Source organism: Heterocephalus glaber, unplaced genomic scaffold, assembly GCF_053883595.1.
Source record: "Heterocephalus glaber isolate CG9 unplaced genomic scaffold, H.glaber_assembly_v1.0 deba00001451, whole genome shotgun sequence".
NCBI classification, from domain to species: Eukaryota; Metazoa; Chordata; class Mammalia; order Rodentia; family Bathyergidae; genus Heterocephalus; species Heterocephalus glaber.
The window spans coordinates 1,862,617-1,880,792 of record NW_028258301.1 but is presented as its reverse complement, the minus strand read 5'-3'; the positions used below and the strand labels follow the sequence as shown (position 1 = coordinate 1,880,792).

The following is an 18,176-nucleotide window of genomic DNA, read 5'->3' as shown; positions in this document are numbered from 1 at the left end:
AAATGATGAATAAAAGAAAAGGAGTCAAGGTCACGTCTTGCCTTCTGGCTGAATGAATGACCACGGGGAGCACACTCATCTTTCTTGCTTCCTTCCTTTGCTTGTGTTGTTCCAGCTGTTCACCAAACCAAGGAGAGAGCCTGCTCTCCCTGAGGTAACGTGCCAGGCTTCCAGAGGAGGGACCCAGGATCCAGCTTGATCGGGCTGTAAAAGGGAAAAGCTCAGGGTCGGAGATCACACAGGAGTGACAGACCCACATGGGAAGATTACGGAAATGAAACAAAATCCGGGAAAGACATGTGAACAATGATTACCCTGATGAAAGGTAGAAGGTCGGATGAGGAAAAGAAGATTCTTCAGAGAACGAATATGGGGACAGGCCTCGTGCAGAATTTTGGGTCTTGGATGTAACCAGAAGCACTTTGGGCAGCCTAGAATTTAGTCCGTGGAGGAGACAATGCTGCTAGTGAGGTTGGAGAGATAGACTTGTGAACCATTTGACGATTATGTTAAGGACAGTACGGGGAAGCCGTTGGAGATTTTAAACAGAATTATATGACCAGATTTACATTTTTAATGATAATGCCATCAGCTGTGCGAATCCTGGGTTGGATGGGAGCAACCGCAAAGGCAGGGAGATTCGCTGAGGCTCTATTGAAGAAGCCTCATTGAGACAGGACACAGTGGCTTTAGTGGTGGGAATGCAAAGAAAGGCAACAGTCTGAGATAACAGCTAGAATAATCTTTGTGTCATTAATGAGCTTGGACTTTATTCTGAAGGGATGAAAGGGGAAGCCAGGTAACATTTTAACCACGGGATTGATCTATTCAGATATGGATTTTTTTTTTTTTTTTGAGACAGAGTCTCCCTACGTAGTTCAGGCTGGCCTTAAACTCACTATATAGTCAAGGCTGGCCTTGAACTTGCAGCGATCCTCCAGCCTTAGCCTCCCCAGCATTGGGATTATAGGCGTGCGCCACCACACCCGGCTCAGATATGGATTTATAAATAGAGCGCTTGGCAGGAGGTAAGACTTTCAGAACAGTGCTCAGGTAAGAGGTGAGGGTTAAACCGGGCAGAACGGCGTTCGTAGGAAAGTCGAGGAGACTGCAGAGAGAGTTCAGAGTCAGCGAGCGTCACCGCCAAGGTAGGAACAGACGCCGCCGCAGACCCCGCGCCAAGGCCCGGAGGGGAAAGGGGAGGGGCCGCGCGGCCCCGTGGGTGGGGCCGAAGCACGCAAGGCGGGATGACGCAGGGTCCCGCCAGCCTCGTTCTGGCCGCCGCCGCCGCGCTGAGGCGGAGTAGGATGAGGCCCGCGGCCGTGGCTCCGGCGTCGGCGGGGGCAGCAGCAGCTGAGGCAGCAGCTGAGGCAGCCGCGACGGCCGCGCCCCCACCTCCTGACCTGGATTAGGCCCAGCGGCTCGGTGGCCGCCGCAGCCCCGCGGGGGGGCGGGGTGGGGAAGCGCCTCGTCTCCCCGCCCCCGCCCCCCCCAGCAGGCTCGCCGGAGGCCACCGTCGCGACCCCGGCGGAGCCCGCGGCCCAGCGTTGAGCCCCGGTCCCCGGGGGCTGGCATGAGCGGTCCCTCCGCCGCACCGGGGGGCGGGGGAGTCGCCGCCTGAGCCCCGGCCTGCTGCCGACCTCGCCGAGCGAGCCTGACCGCGGAGCGTGCGAAAGACCCCGTCACTGCTTTCTCCCTCCCCCAGATCACACAGCCCAGCCCCGAAGATGGGGAACTGCCTCAAATCGCCCACCTCGGATGACATTTCCCTGCTTCACGAGTCTCAGTCCGACCGGGCTAGCTTTGGCGAGGGCACGGAGCCGGATCAGGAGCCGCCGCCGCCATATCAGGTAGGGGAGGGTGTGTGTCGGAGGGGAGGTGAGAGGCTGCTCTGGCCGAGCTGGAGGGGACTTCGGGCTGTCTTTGCCTCAGGCCTCCGCAAGGCCTAGCCTTGGGATCGCCGACCTCTTGGTCTGGGTCTGAGGGCTGCTATTCCCTATCCCAGAATAAGGGTGATCCTTCACCTTCCTCAGACTCCGTTTGGGCACGGTACACTGTCCTTGAGTTAAGGGAATCAGTATGTGATCATATCCTCTTGGCCAGTGTATGTCTGGTGGTTCACACGTAGAGTTCGAGAGTGACATTATTTTCTTGCATTTATGACTGAATCATGATTTCCTCATCGCATCAGCAGTTGTATTATGGTTTCTGGGTTGGTGGCCAACCCCCTCCATTTATATTTTCATATCTAACCCTCTTCCTCACCCCCCACCTTTTGTTAATTGGTCTGGCAGATGGTCTTTTCTCCCTCTATTTGGGAGATAAATCTCCAACTGGTGATGTTAGTCCCAGCGACATTAAGTTACTTGTTTATATATGTATATGTTGATTTTTAGCCCCTCCTCTTGCTCCACCCCATGACACACCTTTTAAACGAGCTGACTTAAAGCTTAATTATCTTGAACTTTGGAAACCTCAGCCTGACTTGGAAAATACCATCTGTTACTGGTGGTTCTCACTTATATCAAAGACTCTGTGGAATAGGTTTCGTCGCTTTGTACAACAATCAGTGGCCCCAGATGTGTTACAGAATTGTTAAGAGCTAAGACATCTTGAAAACTCAGCATAGTTGTGTAGGTAGATGTAATCCATGGTATATGTAAAACCTTTCTTCTTGTTTTTTCAATTTTACATGATAATGAAAAACTTTCTACAAGGGCTTGAATAATTGTACTTGATTTTTTTCCTTGAAGGGAGTTTAGTTTTCTAACTGGGTAGTCTCCTTTGTTTTTTCATGGGATGACATCATTATCTAGTGTTTTCTTTTCATTCCTATGTAAACTAGTGTTTCATCACACCAGAAAAACCTGATTTCATGTGCTAGTTTTCTGAGTAAAACCCTTCAAGTTCCTTTCACATATGCCAGTCAAGTCCAGTCTTAATTGTGGCATGGAGGAACCTTCCTGGCTTCTCATATTCTGTATTCCAGGCCTATCAGATACATCAGACCGTTCACACATTTGCCTTTGCTCCAGTTGCTCTCAGCTTGAGCCCTTCCCCCAAGGTCAGCCAGGTGAACATCTAATCCTCTTTAAGGACTCAGCTCTTGTATCTGAAATCCTGACACTATCGTCCCACCTTGAATTCCTAGCTGTGTCCCTTACTGGACCTTCAACATTTACATAAGCAGTACACTTTAATATCTTTGTTTAATTAGATGTGTGTCTCATTCTTGAGGTGTTCTCTTCATCCTCCCATGTAATATGGTTTTATATCCTCAGCATATGGCTCGTGGTAGGTACTTCTGTAACTGGAATAAGTGAAGAATGGAAGCACCATTCTCAAGGGCCATCCATCCCTTGCAATGATTCAGGGGATTCCTAGTATGTAAAAACACCTAGATGTTGAATGAATTAAGTTGAATTCAGTGTTAGTGTATTTTCATTCTCATTTCTCTCCAGGATGTATAAATTGTCACAGGGGTAGTCTAATTCCATGCTGAATCTGGATAATATGTCTTTTGAGTGAAGCAAGTAAACTTTATATATCACTTTGACCCCTCCTATATAAACAAAGCAAAAATGTGCCTAAGTTCATGAGCAAATTTTTTAGAGGTACTATGAGTTTATTTCCGGATCTTTGCTCCTTAGCCCTTCAAGGCACATGTTTTTCTCTTATCCTTATGATAATTGTTAAAGAAAACTTGAGAATTTATGAGAACTATATTTCCTCTTTCCAAAAGGACAAGATGATAGTATTTTTTGGTACTATGAGGACTTTTTTGGAATGTGTTATTTCTGACTGGAAATTTTTTGCAGCTGCCCCTTCCTGAGGAGAATGACCCAGATAATGATAGATAAACTTAGTATAAATTTTAAGAGAATAGTTATTTTAAGAGATGAGACCATAAAAAGAAACTTTTATAGAAAGAATATTGTACCCCCTAAAGGAAATAAGATTCAAGAAGTATTTATTTTAGATGACCTGAAAAGCACTAATCCAAGGTAAATGATTTGTAATATTTTCAGTTGACAAAAGTAACTTTTTCAGGATACAGTATATAATTAACAAACCCACAGCAATATTGGCTCATTTCTTTAAAAAATAGACTCAGCTGGACTAGGACTTTAAATGGAGTAGTTTATTATAAAGATAAAGGAACACTTTTTCTGTAGTGAATAGTTAAAAGATAACTTTGGTGTTTATATTGTACTGTGGACGTATATGCCACAAGCTTTATAAAACAGTTTGTTATTTTCTATTAGAGAAGGATCTGATAGATTTGTTTTTACTTATTCTTGCTTAAAAGTAAGTCCTGGGCTAGGGGTGTAACTTAGGGATAGGTTGTGTACTTAGCATGTATGAGGCCCTGGCTTCACTCTCCAGTACCAGAGAAAAAACAACCAAAAATAAATAAGCCCTGTACCATTATGATAAACATTTGTAGAAACTACGTATTTTTTTCTTTTCTTTTTGTCTTTTGAGATCGGGTCTTGCTTTATATTCCAGGCTGGCCTTGAACTTGTATCAGTCATCCTGCCTCAGCCTCTCTGCTGGGATTACAAGCATGTGCCACCACACCCAGCTTGTATTTCTTTCCTGAGTTTCTTTAGTAACCTCTCAACTGGTCACCCTGCTTTTTTCACCCTTGCCATGCCTATAGCTTCTTCTCAGCACAGCAGCTAAAGTGATGATGGTAAAACACATCATGACATTCAGCTCTCAACCCTTTGTGGAAATAATTGCTTACAGTGACCCATACACCCTACATAGTCTGTGTTCCTTCTCTACTTATATTTCTCGTAATTACCAGTTGTCTCCCTTGCTGGCTTCCTTCCAGCCTCACTGGCCTCCTTGCTGTTCTGAAATACTCCAGGGCCTTTGCACTGTTTGTTCCTGTGCATTTAGTACTCCTCAGGTATCACCATGGCTGACTGACTTGACTCTCTCACCTCTGTCAAGTCTGTTTCTCTGGCATTTGTTCTTCCTTGTTTTTTTGTTTGTGTTTTTTGCCAGGCTAGGGGAAAGTTTTTGGAGGGCGTGATACTGGAGATTTAACCCAGGTCCTGGCACATGCTAGGTGTGTTGGTTACTTTTCTCTTGTTGCTGAAACAAAATACCCGACACCCAAAGTTAGAGGGGAAGGGGGTTTTTAGCTCATAATTTGTAGAGGTTTCAGTCCATAATCAGCTGGCTCCAAGGCAAAATGGCACATGGCAGAGTGGCAGTAGTTCATGGTGGCAAAAGACAGCAAAAGCAACAAGGGGCCTTAACAGTTTCTTTCTGCCCCTTTTTATCTTATTCATGCTACTTAGGGTGGGTAACACTCACATCCTTAGTCCTAGTACTCTCAGACCTAGCCTCACCATGATTTACTCACACACTCTGGATTGAACCACCTCTGAAAAAGCATGAGGCTTTAGGGGACATATAAACAACTAGGCAAGTGTTTGACCAGTGAGTTACATACATCCCTTGCCTCAAGTCTTTTCTCAAATGTCACCCTCTTAAATCTTCTTTATCACCCTGTTTAAAATTGCAACCTGCCCTAGCACCCTGGAATTCCCACTTAGCCCCTGTTCCACTTTTTTTCTTGCTTTTAAAATGCACTTTGGGGGTGGCAGGGCACAGGGTCTTGCTGTATAGGTCAGGCTGGCCTTAAATTCATCTATCCTTGAGTTGGGTGTGGTGGCACCCACCTGTATTCCCAGCCCCCATGGAAGTCTAAAGCAGGATTGCCAAGTTCAAGGCCAGCCTGAACTGCATTGCAAGACCTTGTCTCAAAAATTAAAGGGCCCGGGGTGTGGCTTTGTACCTGCCTGCCAAGCAGAAGACGTGAGTTTGATTCCCAGTACCAAAAAAAAATTGTTTTGGAAAAAAATGAACCATTTTACCTCTTCAGCCTACCAAATGCTGGGATTACAAGGGTGAGCCACCATTCCCCAACAAACAGTATTTTATGTTTATTATCTGTCTGCTACTACTTGGAAAGGAGGAAGGAAGAATTTTTAGAAGTTGTTTCCTAGAAAGGGTGTGATGGTCCACACTTGTAATCCTATGTACTAGAAGCTGAGCCAGGCTGATCACAAGTTCCAAGGCCAGTTTGGGCAACTTAGTGAAACCTTCTCAAAAACTAGAAAAAGGGCTGGGGATTTAGTTTAGTAGTAGAGCAACCCTGTGTTACATCCCCAGTACCAGTAAAAGTTATTTCTAGGTACCTTAGGGCCTCCGTAATTTGGTTGAGTGAATGAATGGATTTCTTTTAAATGAATTAATATGTTTTAAAGTAGATTCAAATGAATATTATCAGAATTATGCATATTCCTAAAAAAGTCAAAGGCCAATAATAAATATGACTTGATTTAAAATAATTATGGGCCGGGGATTTAGCTCAATGGTTTCGCCACCTGCTGCACAAGTGCAAGAACCAGAATTCAACCCCCAGTACCAAAAAAATAAATAAATAAATAAAATAATTAGTTCTAGGGATGGGAATTTAGCTCAGTGGTTCCGCCTCCAGCATTGCAAGCGTAAGGTCCCGAGTTCAATCCCCTGTACCAAAAAATAAAAAAATAAAAATAAAACAATTAGTGCTGGGCATAGTGACACATATGCATAATCTCAGCTACTGGAGGCTGAGGCAGGAGGATCATGAGTTCAAGACCAACCTGGGCAATATAGTAAGTTCTCTTTGCAAAAAAATAAATAAAAATAAAATCTTGCGTGAGTATTGCCCCAAGATATTTTATGGAAATGTATTTGGATGTTCTTAAAATATTGGGCTGAGATGGGGTAGGAGTATGTTGGAGGTGGGGTGGGGAGATTAAGACAGTTCTTAGAAAGTAGGATTAAAGATTTGGGACACCTTTATTCAACTCTACTGCCTGATTGTTTTGGGATCGAACTTGGGACCTTGCGCTTTTGATGCAGGCCCCGGAACCACTGAGCTAAATCCCCGGCCCCTTCCTGATTGTTTAGAAGGAGTGCAAAAAAAAAAAAAAAAAAATCTTCCCATCCGAAGGCAATCTTGAAAGAGTAGTGAGAGGTAAGATAGGTCATGAAAGGATGGGAAGTGCAAGTCATCAGACAAGGAGACCAGGTAATCACCCAAGCTCTGAGGTGTATGAGGAGCCTAGCTCTGAAGCCAGGGCTCAGGAGCCCTGTTTGTCACATGCTAATCTGAGGGTTGCACTCTGTTAAAGAGTTTGATATTCATTGGACAACAAACCACTTTCTGGTATTTCTGCCTGAATGTATATAAAGATTGGGGTCTCTCAGTTTTATGGTAGTTAAATATAGACTGTCCCTTACTTATGATGGTTCACTTCAATGCTTTTTAGGGTTTTAATCTTTTCCTGGGCTAGTGGTATGGTAATTTTTTACAAAGCTAGGCAGTGAGCAGCAGCAACTCTCAGCTTTCTGTCAAGTCACTCCACCATAAGGATAAACAACCAGTACATTTTACCAGTGTGCTGTGTTGCTAAGATGTTTTGCTAGGTTGGATGTATTAAATGCATTTTCAATTTAGGATACTTGCAACTCATGGTGGATTTGTTGCAGTTAACCTTATTTTAACTTTTTTTATGTGGTACCGGGGATTAAACTCAAGGACCTTGCGCTTGTGAGGCAGGTGCAGTACCACTGAACTAAATCCCCGGCCCAGGATCAACTTTATTTTAATTGAGGAACATGTATAGGTTGAGATTTACCAATCTTCTTCTCATGCCCTGTTCTTTTTAATATATTAGAAAGCTTAAGAAACGAAAGTAAGTTATTTATAGAGCTGTGAGTACAAATATAGTTCTGGTTTTGGACCCCGATGAATCTATGGTCAAATTCTGACTCTGCCACGTATTTGTAATACATGAAAAAGGAAGGAGACTTTATCAGCTCATGTTTTAAGGAACTTCTTTCAGAAACCAATACTTCACAAAATATGTTTCAGGTTTCAAAAGTAGTTTTCCTAAGTTACTTTTTTGTTAAAAGGCTTGGACTTGGGCTGGGGATTTATTAGCTCAGTGGCGCCGTGCCTGCCTCGAAAGCGCAAGGTCCTGAGTTCAATCCTCAGTACCAAAAAAAAAGGCTTGGACTAGCCTATAGAATTCATTAAAACTAACCTTCCTTTAAAATTCTGGAATAAAGTATTTTTAAGCATTTAGAGCTATAGTGCTAATACCTCATTTTTTCAGTCTTATGGAGTTAAATTTAAATAACTGAAGGTTTTCTTTTGAAGGTTTTCTTTTAATTAGCATTTTGTTTACCATTTGGGGGGAAATTACCTCAATTTATTTACATATCTTGGTCTTACTAAACAAATTATTTAACTTTGAAAAATTTCAAGAGTGGGGATATAGTGCAACAGTAGAGCAGCTGCCTGGTATGGGCAAAGCCCTGGGTCAGACTTGGGCACTACTAGAAAAAAATGCTTGTCAGCTTCAAGAAGTTGTCTTCTCAGTGAGTTGCAGATCGTCTCTAACTTTGTTAGTAAAGCCATCGCTCGCCATTTTCTAACTTCTGATTTGTGGAGCACAGTTTTTTTTTTGGTACCAGGGATCAAACTCGGGACATTGAACTTTTGAGGCAGGCAGGCAGCAGCACCACTAAGCTAAATCCCCGGCCCAAGCACAGTTTTTATTTGCAATATTTATCTTGATTATTTTATTAGCCTTTGGCATTCTGATAGATTTTGTTTTTTCCGATCAGTTTCCTAAAAAACAGGAATGATAAACTTAAATTTCTCAGTAGAGTGGAATGGTACTATACCTATTACAGACACCCAGTGAATATTTGATGATTGCCTAACTTAGGACTTTACCTTCTCTCTTTTGCTATCACCACCATAATTGAAGTCACTAGTTCCTACAACAGTAACTTAATTGATGTCTTCTCTCCCCATTCCATGACACTAGGTAAATCCTGTTCCACATTAGATCCATTGCCTCTTAATCCTTAATGATTCTTCATGACTAACCCCCAGGAGATTTGTCTAACCATTCAGAGTTATAATCTGACTACTTTTCCAGCTCTTGTAGCCCTGTACTTTATTATACAACCTATCATTAACTGAATAGTTCACTACAAATGCCTTGTTTTTCTGTTTGCCTCTGCTCCTTCTATTCCCTTTGCCCAGAACATTCCTTTAATCATTTCTAGTCTGAACTGAAGTGTTCATGGTCCAGTGGTCCAGCCTGAGTGCCATGAATCCCCATGAGTCCTGATCTCTGCAAGATAAACATTTTTTTAGGTGTTGAGGATCAAATCCAGCACCCTCCACATGCTAGGCAAGCACTATACCACTGAGCTATATCTTCAGACCTAAACTTTAAAATGAGTTCCTTTAGCACTTTTTTTTTTTTTACCATTCTTAGAACAGTTTTTCCTTCCTATAATTTAACTATTGGTGACAATGTTACATTACGACTAGAATCCAAGCCCGATTCATTTCTGTGTTGCCAACACTCCACTTTTCTCATAGTAGGCACCCATACACCAGTGAATATGAAAATCAAGCATTGCGTTTCCCTGAAAGAATGTGCTAGGTGTGGTGGCATACTTCTGTAATCCCAGCTACGTTCGGTATTTAAGGATCAGCCCAGAGGATTGTAAATTCAGGGCCAGCCTTAGTGAGACCCTATCTCAAAATAAAAAATAAAATGGCTGGGGATATAACTTGGTGGTAGTGTACTCGGCTAGCATGGGTGTGGCCAAGATTCAATCCCCATTACTGAAAAACAAATAGTTTTATGGTTGTTTCCTTCTATATAAAATGTTCCCAGAATTCTGTGTGTTAGTGTTTGGACTATCACTTTTAATTTATAAAGTAGATGAGCTATAGGAAAGGTAATCTTTTTATGGTTTTGTTTTGTTCTGTTCTGTTTGAATTTGGTTTTGTTCAGTGAAGTTCAGCTTCCCTGGTTATCTTTGCATAAATGAGCAAAGTTATTTATTTGTGTGACCATTGTTATATTTGTTTTTATATCTGATTTCAAACTGGGTCCTTTAATTAAGACTGGTTCTTTTGGCATTCAGAATATACACACCTTTAAGAGTAGGACAGTCTGCATCAACAGTTTAATTCTAGAGCTAATTATAGGGTAACATGAGAAGATACGGACAGTGAACTACTTGGTACATATGATCTGAGAACTTGATTTTATTAACAATTTTTGGTAATACTAGAAACCTGTATTGAAGAATTTAGATCTTTAAATTTTTTAATATAATACTTGAAGTAGGATGGGATTCTTTTTTTTTTTTAAGAACTTATTTTGTTTCTTCTAAAAAGGAAGATTGTCACAAAATGGCCACTGTAGGTTCTCCATGATTTTCTTCCTTCAAAGAACATTTGCCATTTCTTTGTGTGCCCCCCTCCCCTTTTGAGATAGGTTCTGTGTAGTTCAGTCTGGCTTTGAACTCATGGTAATTCTCTTGACACTACTGCTGGGATTGCAGGCATGCGCCACCATGCCTGGCTTTCTTTTTTTCTTTCCTGTGACTTGGCAAGGTAAATTCTGGAAATAAAGGGAGTGACTGGAGGATGATTGTGAATACAGTCAGAATTAGAGAAATGATACAGTTCTTATCTTGCCTCTATTTCAGAATATAGCTTTAGTGTATTACCTTTCTTTAAATACAGAGTTAGGGATGATATATTTCTGTCCTGTATTCAAATAGGTTATTAAAAATAGGGTATAAATGGACAGTTATTGTTTAATGAGTATACAGTTTCAGCTTTACAAGATGAAAAGTTTTGGAGATATGGATAGTGATTGATGGTTGCACAACATGAATATATATCACTGAACTGTATATTTCATAGTTAAGGTGAATTTTATGTGTAGTATTTTGAGACAAAATACAGGAAAGATACACTGTAAAAAGTCTAGAAGTTGATTCCTTTCCAGTGAGATTTAATATTGAATTAACAAATATGTATGGCATTTTTAATATGGTTGGAATTTGGGCTTTTTGCAGTTGTGACTTAAAATAACACTGACATGGTGACAAAAGTCTGAGTGAAAATATGAGTGGAAGATGTAAGGAAAAACTTATAGATATAGCCAGAGTATGTGATTTTTAAGGGCAGAAATAATTACTACATGAAATTGGAAAGTAGTGGTAAAGGATAAATATTTTCTCTTCTTAGGAAACCAGACATGCTGGTTGTAGGTAGTCAGGGTTTGCAAGGAAATAGATTTAATACAGGACATATAATTTATAGGATTATTTTATAATATTCACCCTAAAAGTCAAATGCAGAGAAATGCAATAAATCTGTCTGCACACTAGAAACCCAGAGAATCCAGCTACATCCTGCAGCAATGTCCCACACAATTGTGTCCAGTTAAATGCCTAGAGCTCAAGGCAGTGAATGTCCTCTATAAATCCAACCAGAGGCCTAGAGCCCATGGCAATGTCTTATGCAAGTCCATATCGAGGATCTGCCCTGGGAAGGTTCTAAGATCAGTGGTGAAGCTAGAAAGCCTTTGCCAGTGGGATGAAGGATTTGTGCCACAAGACTGAGGGATCTACCCTGGAGCCAGGAACCAATGTTCAAGGTGAAGATCAGAGCTCCCCTGATGTACAGTAGCCATTCCCAGCAACAGGGAGGACCCGAGCTCTTCTCAAGAGAACAGCCAAGTTCAAATCAGGAAAACCTGCCACATGCACAAAGCTTCTCCAAGAAAATCAACAGCACATGATCTTCCCCTGCAGGTCTCTTTTTATGTGGTTGGCAACAGTCCTCAGGTGGGTCTTCCACGCCCAGAACCATGCTTATTCAGTTCAGCTGGGCATTAGAAGTTGACCATTAGTAATCCACCACACTGGTTTTTATATTTAGTTTGCCTTTATGGTTTGTTGTTTTTAAACTCTTGGAAGAGTTCCTTATTTTGATTGAGAATACAGCTAAATTTCATAGGAATGCATACATACATGTCTTTGAATTAAATAGCCAACCTGGAGTGTGCTCCCAGAGGCCAGATGAGTAATTATCTTGTTACTTAATCCAGAGAGCATACAGTAAATTAAGGGATCTGAAATGTGGGAATGAAGAAAGCATCCCTCCAAATATATTTCTAAATTTACTAAAATGTTCTGAGTACTCATTAAGAAACAAGGATACTAGGGCCTGGGATTTAGCTCAGTGGCACCAAGCCTGCCTCGAAGGCTCAAGGTCCTGAGTTTGATCCCCGGTACTGGAAAAAAAAAAAAAAAAGCTAGGATACTTGATGCCTATATCTTCTTTTTTTTTTTTTTTTTTGGTGCCTATATCTTCTATTAGTCAGCAAGTTTGTATTTGGCAGGGGGAAGGAGAAATGAGTCCTTTACCTTCAAGGGGCTGACAGTTAAGTGGACAAGACCAATATACCTACATAAAATGACTAGCAGCTCATTGTGCTGTTTTGTTTGGTACTGGGGATCAAACTCCGGACCTTGCGCTTGCAAGGCCGCCGACGGAACTACTGAGCTAAATCCCCAGCCCCTAGTAGCTCACTGTGAAACAGTACTTAATCGAGTATTAAAATGTTTGGTATAGACTTGAAATTGGGGTCAATTTGTGATAGATAGGGCAGTGAATCACAAGTTCTACTTTTTACTTCTGAAGCTTTCAAATTCTTAGACTGTGGAACCTCAGTGTGAAAAAATGAATAAAAACAGTAGAGGTGCCTTGATTAAATTATGAGTGGGAAAGCTAAGAATTGAAAGAATGATCAGTAGTGGTGGGAGAAAGAGTTCAGGCCTGGCATGGTAGTACATGTCTGTCATCCTAGCACTTGGGGGAAGCTGAGGCAGGAGGACCAAAATTACGAGGCCTGTCTGACTACATAATGTGACTCTGTCTCAGAAAAAGTTGGGGAAGTTATATAATATTGTACAATTAAGAGTAAAATATATATGTGTGTGTATACTTTTAAATTGTTACTTTTATATATAGGAAAGAACAGGTCTTTAACAACATAACTAAGAATTATCTAACTGTATAGCCCAATGAACTATTTCCAACCCCCCCAAAGGCTCCTTTATGCCCCTTCCAACAGTCAGTGCCCTGTCCCCAAAGGTAACTACTATTCTGATTTTTTTCTTTCCTTTCCTTTTGTGTGTGTGTGTGTCTTTTGTTTGTGACAGGGTCTTCGTATGTACTCCAGTCTGGCTTTGAACTCACTGTATAGTCCCAAGCTTGCCTTGAACTCATGGCAGTCCTGTCTTAGCCTCCTCAGTTCTGGGATCACAGGGATGATCTAATTTATCACCCATATATTTGTATGGCTCAGTTTCAAACTTCAAATGTGTATAATTTCATGTTACATAATGGCAGTAATTCACCTCTTTTTCTTAGTTTCTGTGTAATATTCAGTTTTATAAATCACATTTTGTTTGTCCAGTCTAATGACATATATTTGGTTTGCATCAGTTTTTGGCTGATTTGAACATTGCACAATGCCTGTTTATTCTGGGTAAATATCACGGAGTAACATTACTGGGCAATGGAGCAGGTGCAAATTTTTTTCCCCTTGTTTCAATTGTCCTTGATTGCAAGATCATAGAACGAATTACAAATTAAACCTATAGCTTGGTAATCTTAGGTAATAAGTTTTAATAAAAAAACTGCTTAATCAAAAGTGATCACAGAACAACTCAATATAGAGTAAGGATGAGAAACATCTGGCTGGCCAAGAGATTTAGTTCTTAATAAATGAAGCCCCATGCTTTTCTTTTTTAGGAAAAGTAAACTGTAATTTCAGTAGACAGCAATACGGGAAGTTTTTGTCACATAGACTAGTTTCCATTTAGGTAACTGTTTTTGGCTGTCTCAATTGGGATAGATATATTTAAATAATGGGCTGCTTTGCAAGCAGCTTTAGATCTGCATTGCCCTTGGCAATTGTCTCTTTCTCCTGCTGTGCAGAGATGCTCTGCAACACTTGCTTCTTCATCCAGTTTATCATGTGCTCTTGTTCCTTTCAATGCATCATGTTCTGCACAGAGATTTGATAGTCCAGACAATTCTTTACCTCCTTACACTCTGTAGTCGTTTCTTGTAAGTAACCTCCAAGGCCATACCAATATTATTCCTCTGGTCATCCATGGTGCTTTAGAACAAGTGCCTGCTGTGACTTCTCCAATAAAGCTGCATCCTCTGTTTGTTTCATGGAAACTTGCTTTGCCTCTTCTAGTTGAGCAGTTTTTTGCTCATTGAGTTTATCAACAAATTCTTCAAAAGAGACACCATATTTTTTAATTATATAGAGAATTAGCCCTACTACAGATATGGTAGAGAAGGTCTCTGGGGTAATCACATATTTCTTTGGACAGAAAATACAAGATAACCCCAGTTCTAAGCATGTAGGGACCTGTTTCACCAGTTTAAGGATAAAGGAACTGGAAGAATTCCTCAGGAATTAGCCCAAGACAAACTTTTCTACCATATTCAGGAAGAGGTGGTAGAGGAGCAAGTCTTGGCTACCTATGTGAAAGATCCTTGTTGACTGCAATATCCCTGGTCCTAGAAAGACTGTGTTCTTCAGACGGGGCCACTGTAGCGGCAGCAGAAAGTACCACCCGGGACAACATGGTCAGCACAGGTCCAGGAAGTGGTCTTAGCAACCCTGTGACCCTGAGAGCCCATATTTAGTTTTTGCCTTAATGTTTTGTTACAGAAAAAAGAAAAAAAAACATTTTGTTACAGACATCTTCAAAAATAAAGTTTGACAAGCTTGTTTGAATATCCCTGTTTCCACTGTATAAATGCCCAGTTAAGGTTTTGCTTTATTTGGTTTTTACCATGATCTGTCCATTCCTCTCTCTCTCTCAATCCATCCTATTTTTAAATGCATTTTGAAAAAAATGCCAAGTACTTTTCCAGAGTGATTTCACCTATTTACCATGCCTTACTGCAAGTGTATGAGTTTCATTTGCTCTTTTTGGGCCGGGGGGGGGGGTACTGTGGTTTGAACACAGGGCATTCACAGAGTTACATTTCCAGCTGCCCCCAAGCTCCCTTGAGACAAGGTCCACTGAGCTACCCAGGCTGGACGCAGACATACAGTCCTCCTGCCTGTCTCCCAGAATTCTGGGATTACAGGTGTGTACCACCACTCCTGCTTCATTTGCTCTTTGTTTAATAGCCCCCACTATTAATCAGGTTATTATCTGTTATTATTATCTGTTTTAATCCCCCCAGCTTTCTTGAGGTCTATTTGACAAAATTAAACATTTATGGCTTACAATAATTTTTTAAAATAATGTTTTGAGGGCCGGGGATTTAGCTCAGTGGTTTCGCCGCCTGCTTCACAAGTGCAAAAAATAAATAAAATAAAATAATGTTTTGATGTATATACCTTGTAAAATGATTTCCATAATCAAGTGTACAAATATGGTCTTTTTTGTGGTTTTGATTAGCATTTCCCTGATTATTTCCTTAAGTCTGATTATGTTGAGCTTCTTCATGTGCTCATTGGCCATTTGTATATATCCTTTGAGAAAGGTATGTTAAGATACTTCACCCTTTTGTACTTTTATTTTGTTTTTGGAGAGGTGTTTCTTTTTTAACCTAAAATCTACATAACATAAAATGGACCATTCTGACCATTTCTAAGCCTTCACCCTTTTTAATTCTTTTTCTTTCCTCTTTTTTTTTTCTGTGTGTGCTCTGAAGATTGAACCTGTAGCCTTGTGCATGCTAAGCAAATTGAGATGCATTCACTCTTTATTTTTTTTATTTTTTTCAGTTTTTGAGACAAGGCCTCACTATTGCTGAAGCTGGCCTTGAACTCCTAAGCTGTAGCAATCTTCTTGACTCAGCCTTCTGAATAGCTGGGACTACAAGTGTGTGCTACCACAGCTGGCTCCTTTGTGTGTGCTCACTGGGTCTCTTTCCCTCTCTCCCTCTCTTTTGGCAGTACTGGAGATTGAGCCCAAGGCTTTATACACAGTAGGCAAACATTCTACCACTGAGCTGCATCTCCATCCTTTTTTATTTTATTTTGAGACAGGGTCTTGCTGAGTTTCCTGGGCTGGCCACACCTCACCTTGAGCTTGCAATCCTCCTGCCTCAGCCACCTAGAGTGTTAGGATTACAGGTGTGCACCACCACTTCCAGCTTCTTTACTCATCTTTAATAGAGCTATTTTCTTTTATTATTGAGTTGTGAGTTCTTTATATATCCTGGTCGCAAGGTCTCATCAGATATATGATTTGCTAAAAAGTTGGCTCTGTGAGTTGTCTTTTCACTTTCTTGATGATGTCTTTCCAATTTAAAAGTTTTTCTGGGGCCAGGGATTTAGCTCAGTGGTTCCACTGCCTGCCTCACAAGTGCAAGGACCTGAGTTCGATCTCCGGTACCAAAAAAAAAAAGTTTTTCTGATGAAATCCAGTTTACCTGTTTTTATTTTTTCTTTGTGCTTATAGTATTGTCAAGGAAGTAGTCTAGTTTCACTTATTTATATGTGACTATTCTGATGTTCCAGGACCATTTGTTGCAAAGTATTATTTCGGCATTGAATTTTTTTGCCATTTGTGCCAAAGATTACTTGTCCATAAATGTAAGGTATATAGGCGCAGAGTAATATTATTCAGTCATAAGAAATGAAATTTCCAGGCTTGGTGGTGCACACCTGTAATCCCAGCAGTCTGGGAAGCTGAGATAGACAGGAGGATCACACATTCCAGTCCAGCCTGGACAACAGCATCTTAGCAAGATTCTGTCTCGAGATAAATTTAGTTCAGAAGACTGAATGTAGACTCATGTCTTTCACTACATACTAAACTAAAATCAAAGTAGATCAAAGAACTAAGTGTTAAAACAAACACTTAAACTGCTGTAACACAAAATAGGTAAACTCTTGAAGACACAGGCATAGGGATCTCAAGAGAACCCCAATGGCACAAGTAATAACATGAAAATTCAACAAATGGGATTATATCAAATTAAGAAGCTGCTATACAGCAAAGGAAATAACCAAAAGAGTGAAGAGGCAACCTACAAAATTGGAAAAAAAATTTTGCCAGCTACTCCTTGGACAGAGAACATCTAGAATATATAAAAAACTCAAAAAAATTACCCCCCCCCCCAAAAATAAAAGACCCAGTCAAAATATAGGCAACTAAAATGAATAGACACTTCTCAGAAGTTCAAATAAACAGTAAATATATGAAGGAATGTTCATCACTGGCCATGAGAAAAATGCAAATTAAAACAATAGTGAAATACCATTTTATTCCAGAAAGAATGGCTATCGTCAAGAAATCAAATAGTAAAAAAAAATGAAATCGTAACAACTGCTGGCAAGGCTGCAGGGAAAAAGGAACCCATCTACATTGTTGGCGGGAATGTAAATAGTACAACCACTATGGAAATCACTCAAAAATGCTAAAATTAGAAATACCATTTGACCTAGCTTTTCCACTTCAAGGAATCTCCCTAAAAGTTAAATATATAATATTGTAGTGATGCATGTATACATGTTTGTAGCATGTTTATACAACTCATAATAACTAAGTCTTGGAAGTGGCCTATATGTCCATCAACAGATAATAGGATAAAGAAATGTATTTGTTGCACCGAATGGAATAGTACTCTTCCATAAGGAAGGATAAATTTGAGTCATTTGTAAAAAAAAAAAAAAAAAATGGATGTACTTTGAGACCATACTGTTAAGTGAAACAAATCAGACACACAAGCTTATGTATTACATGGTTAATCTTAGAAATAAATTATAAGTAAAACCCATAATAAAAAATAATAGGGAGTAGGGAGATTTCTCTCAGATGGTAAAGGGATTAGAGATGGTAAGGTGAGAGGGAAAGGAGATGAAAAGAAATTAAGATGTGTTATTTACATGTACCTACTCCACACAAGGAATGTAAACATGTACTGCCAACATAATAAAAAATTAATTAAATTTAAAATCAAGGGTCAGGGATATAACTCAATGTGCAGGTCCTGGGTTGAATCCCCTAGTACCACAAAAAAACCAAAAACCTGAAATTGTGTCATTTTCAGGAAAATGGATGGACTAGAAAATCATGTTAATTGAAGTAAACCAGACTCAGAAAGACAAGTATCACGTTTTCTCTTGTAAGTGAAATCTAGATGAGAAAACAAATTTTGAAAATAAGACAGAAGGCTGTTAGACAAAAGAAAGGCATCAGGAAGAGGGAGGGGACGATAAGAG

The 18,176-nt window shown here is 40.4% G+C and overlaps 1 protein-coding gene, 1 long non-coding RNA gene and 1 pseudogene across 3 annotated transcripts in view; 1 reads left to right on the top strand and 2 right to left on the bottom strand.

Annotated features, from left to right (window-relative positions):
- The window catches only part of LOC110346597 (uncharacterized), a 33,580-nt gene extending 32,809 nt beyond the window's left edge, over positions 1-771 (bottom strand). The window contains exon 1 of the long non-coding RNA XR_015452606.1: positions 42-771. This is a non-coding gene — a long non-coding RNA (uncharacterized LOC110346597). The remainder of the gene's footprint in view (positions 1-41) is intronic.
- A 499-nt stretch (positions 772-1,270) lies between these two features.
- The window catches only part of Rnf11 (ring finger protein 11), a 43,881-nt gene continuing 26,975 nt past the window's right edge, over positions 1,271-18,176 (top strand). The window contains exon 1 of one of the 2 annotated variants that reach the window (XM_021247912.2): positions 1,271-1,850. In XM_021247912.2, the coding sequence (XP_021103571.1) occupies positions 1,728-1,850 (123 nt within the window). In that variant the 5' untranslated portion in view covers positions 1,271-1,727. The remainder of the gene's footprint in view (positions 1,851-18,176) is intronic. The other variant, XM_021247911.2, reaches the window with a different exon arrangement.
- On the bottom strand, positions 13,676-14,574 carry LOC101721120 (ATP synthase peripheral stalk subunit b, mitochondrial pseudogene; annotated as a pseudogene).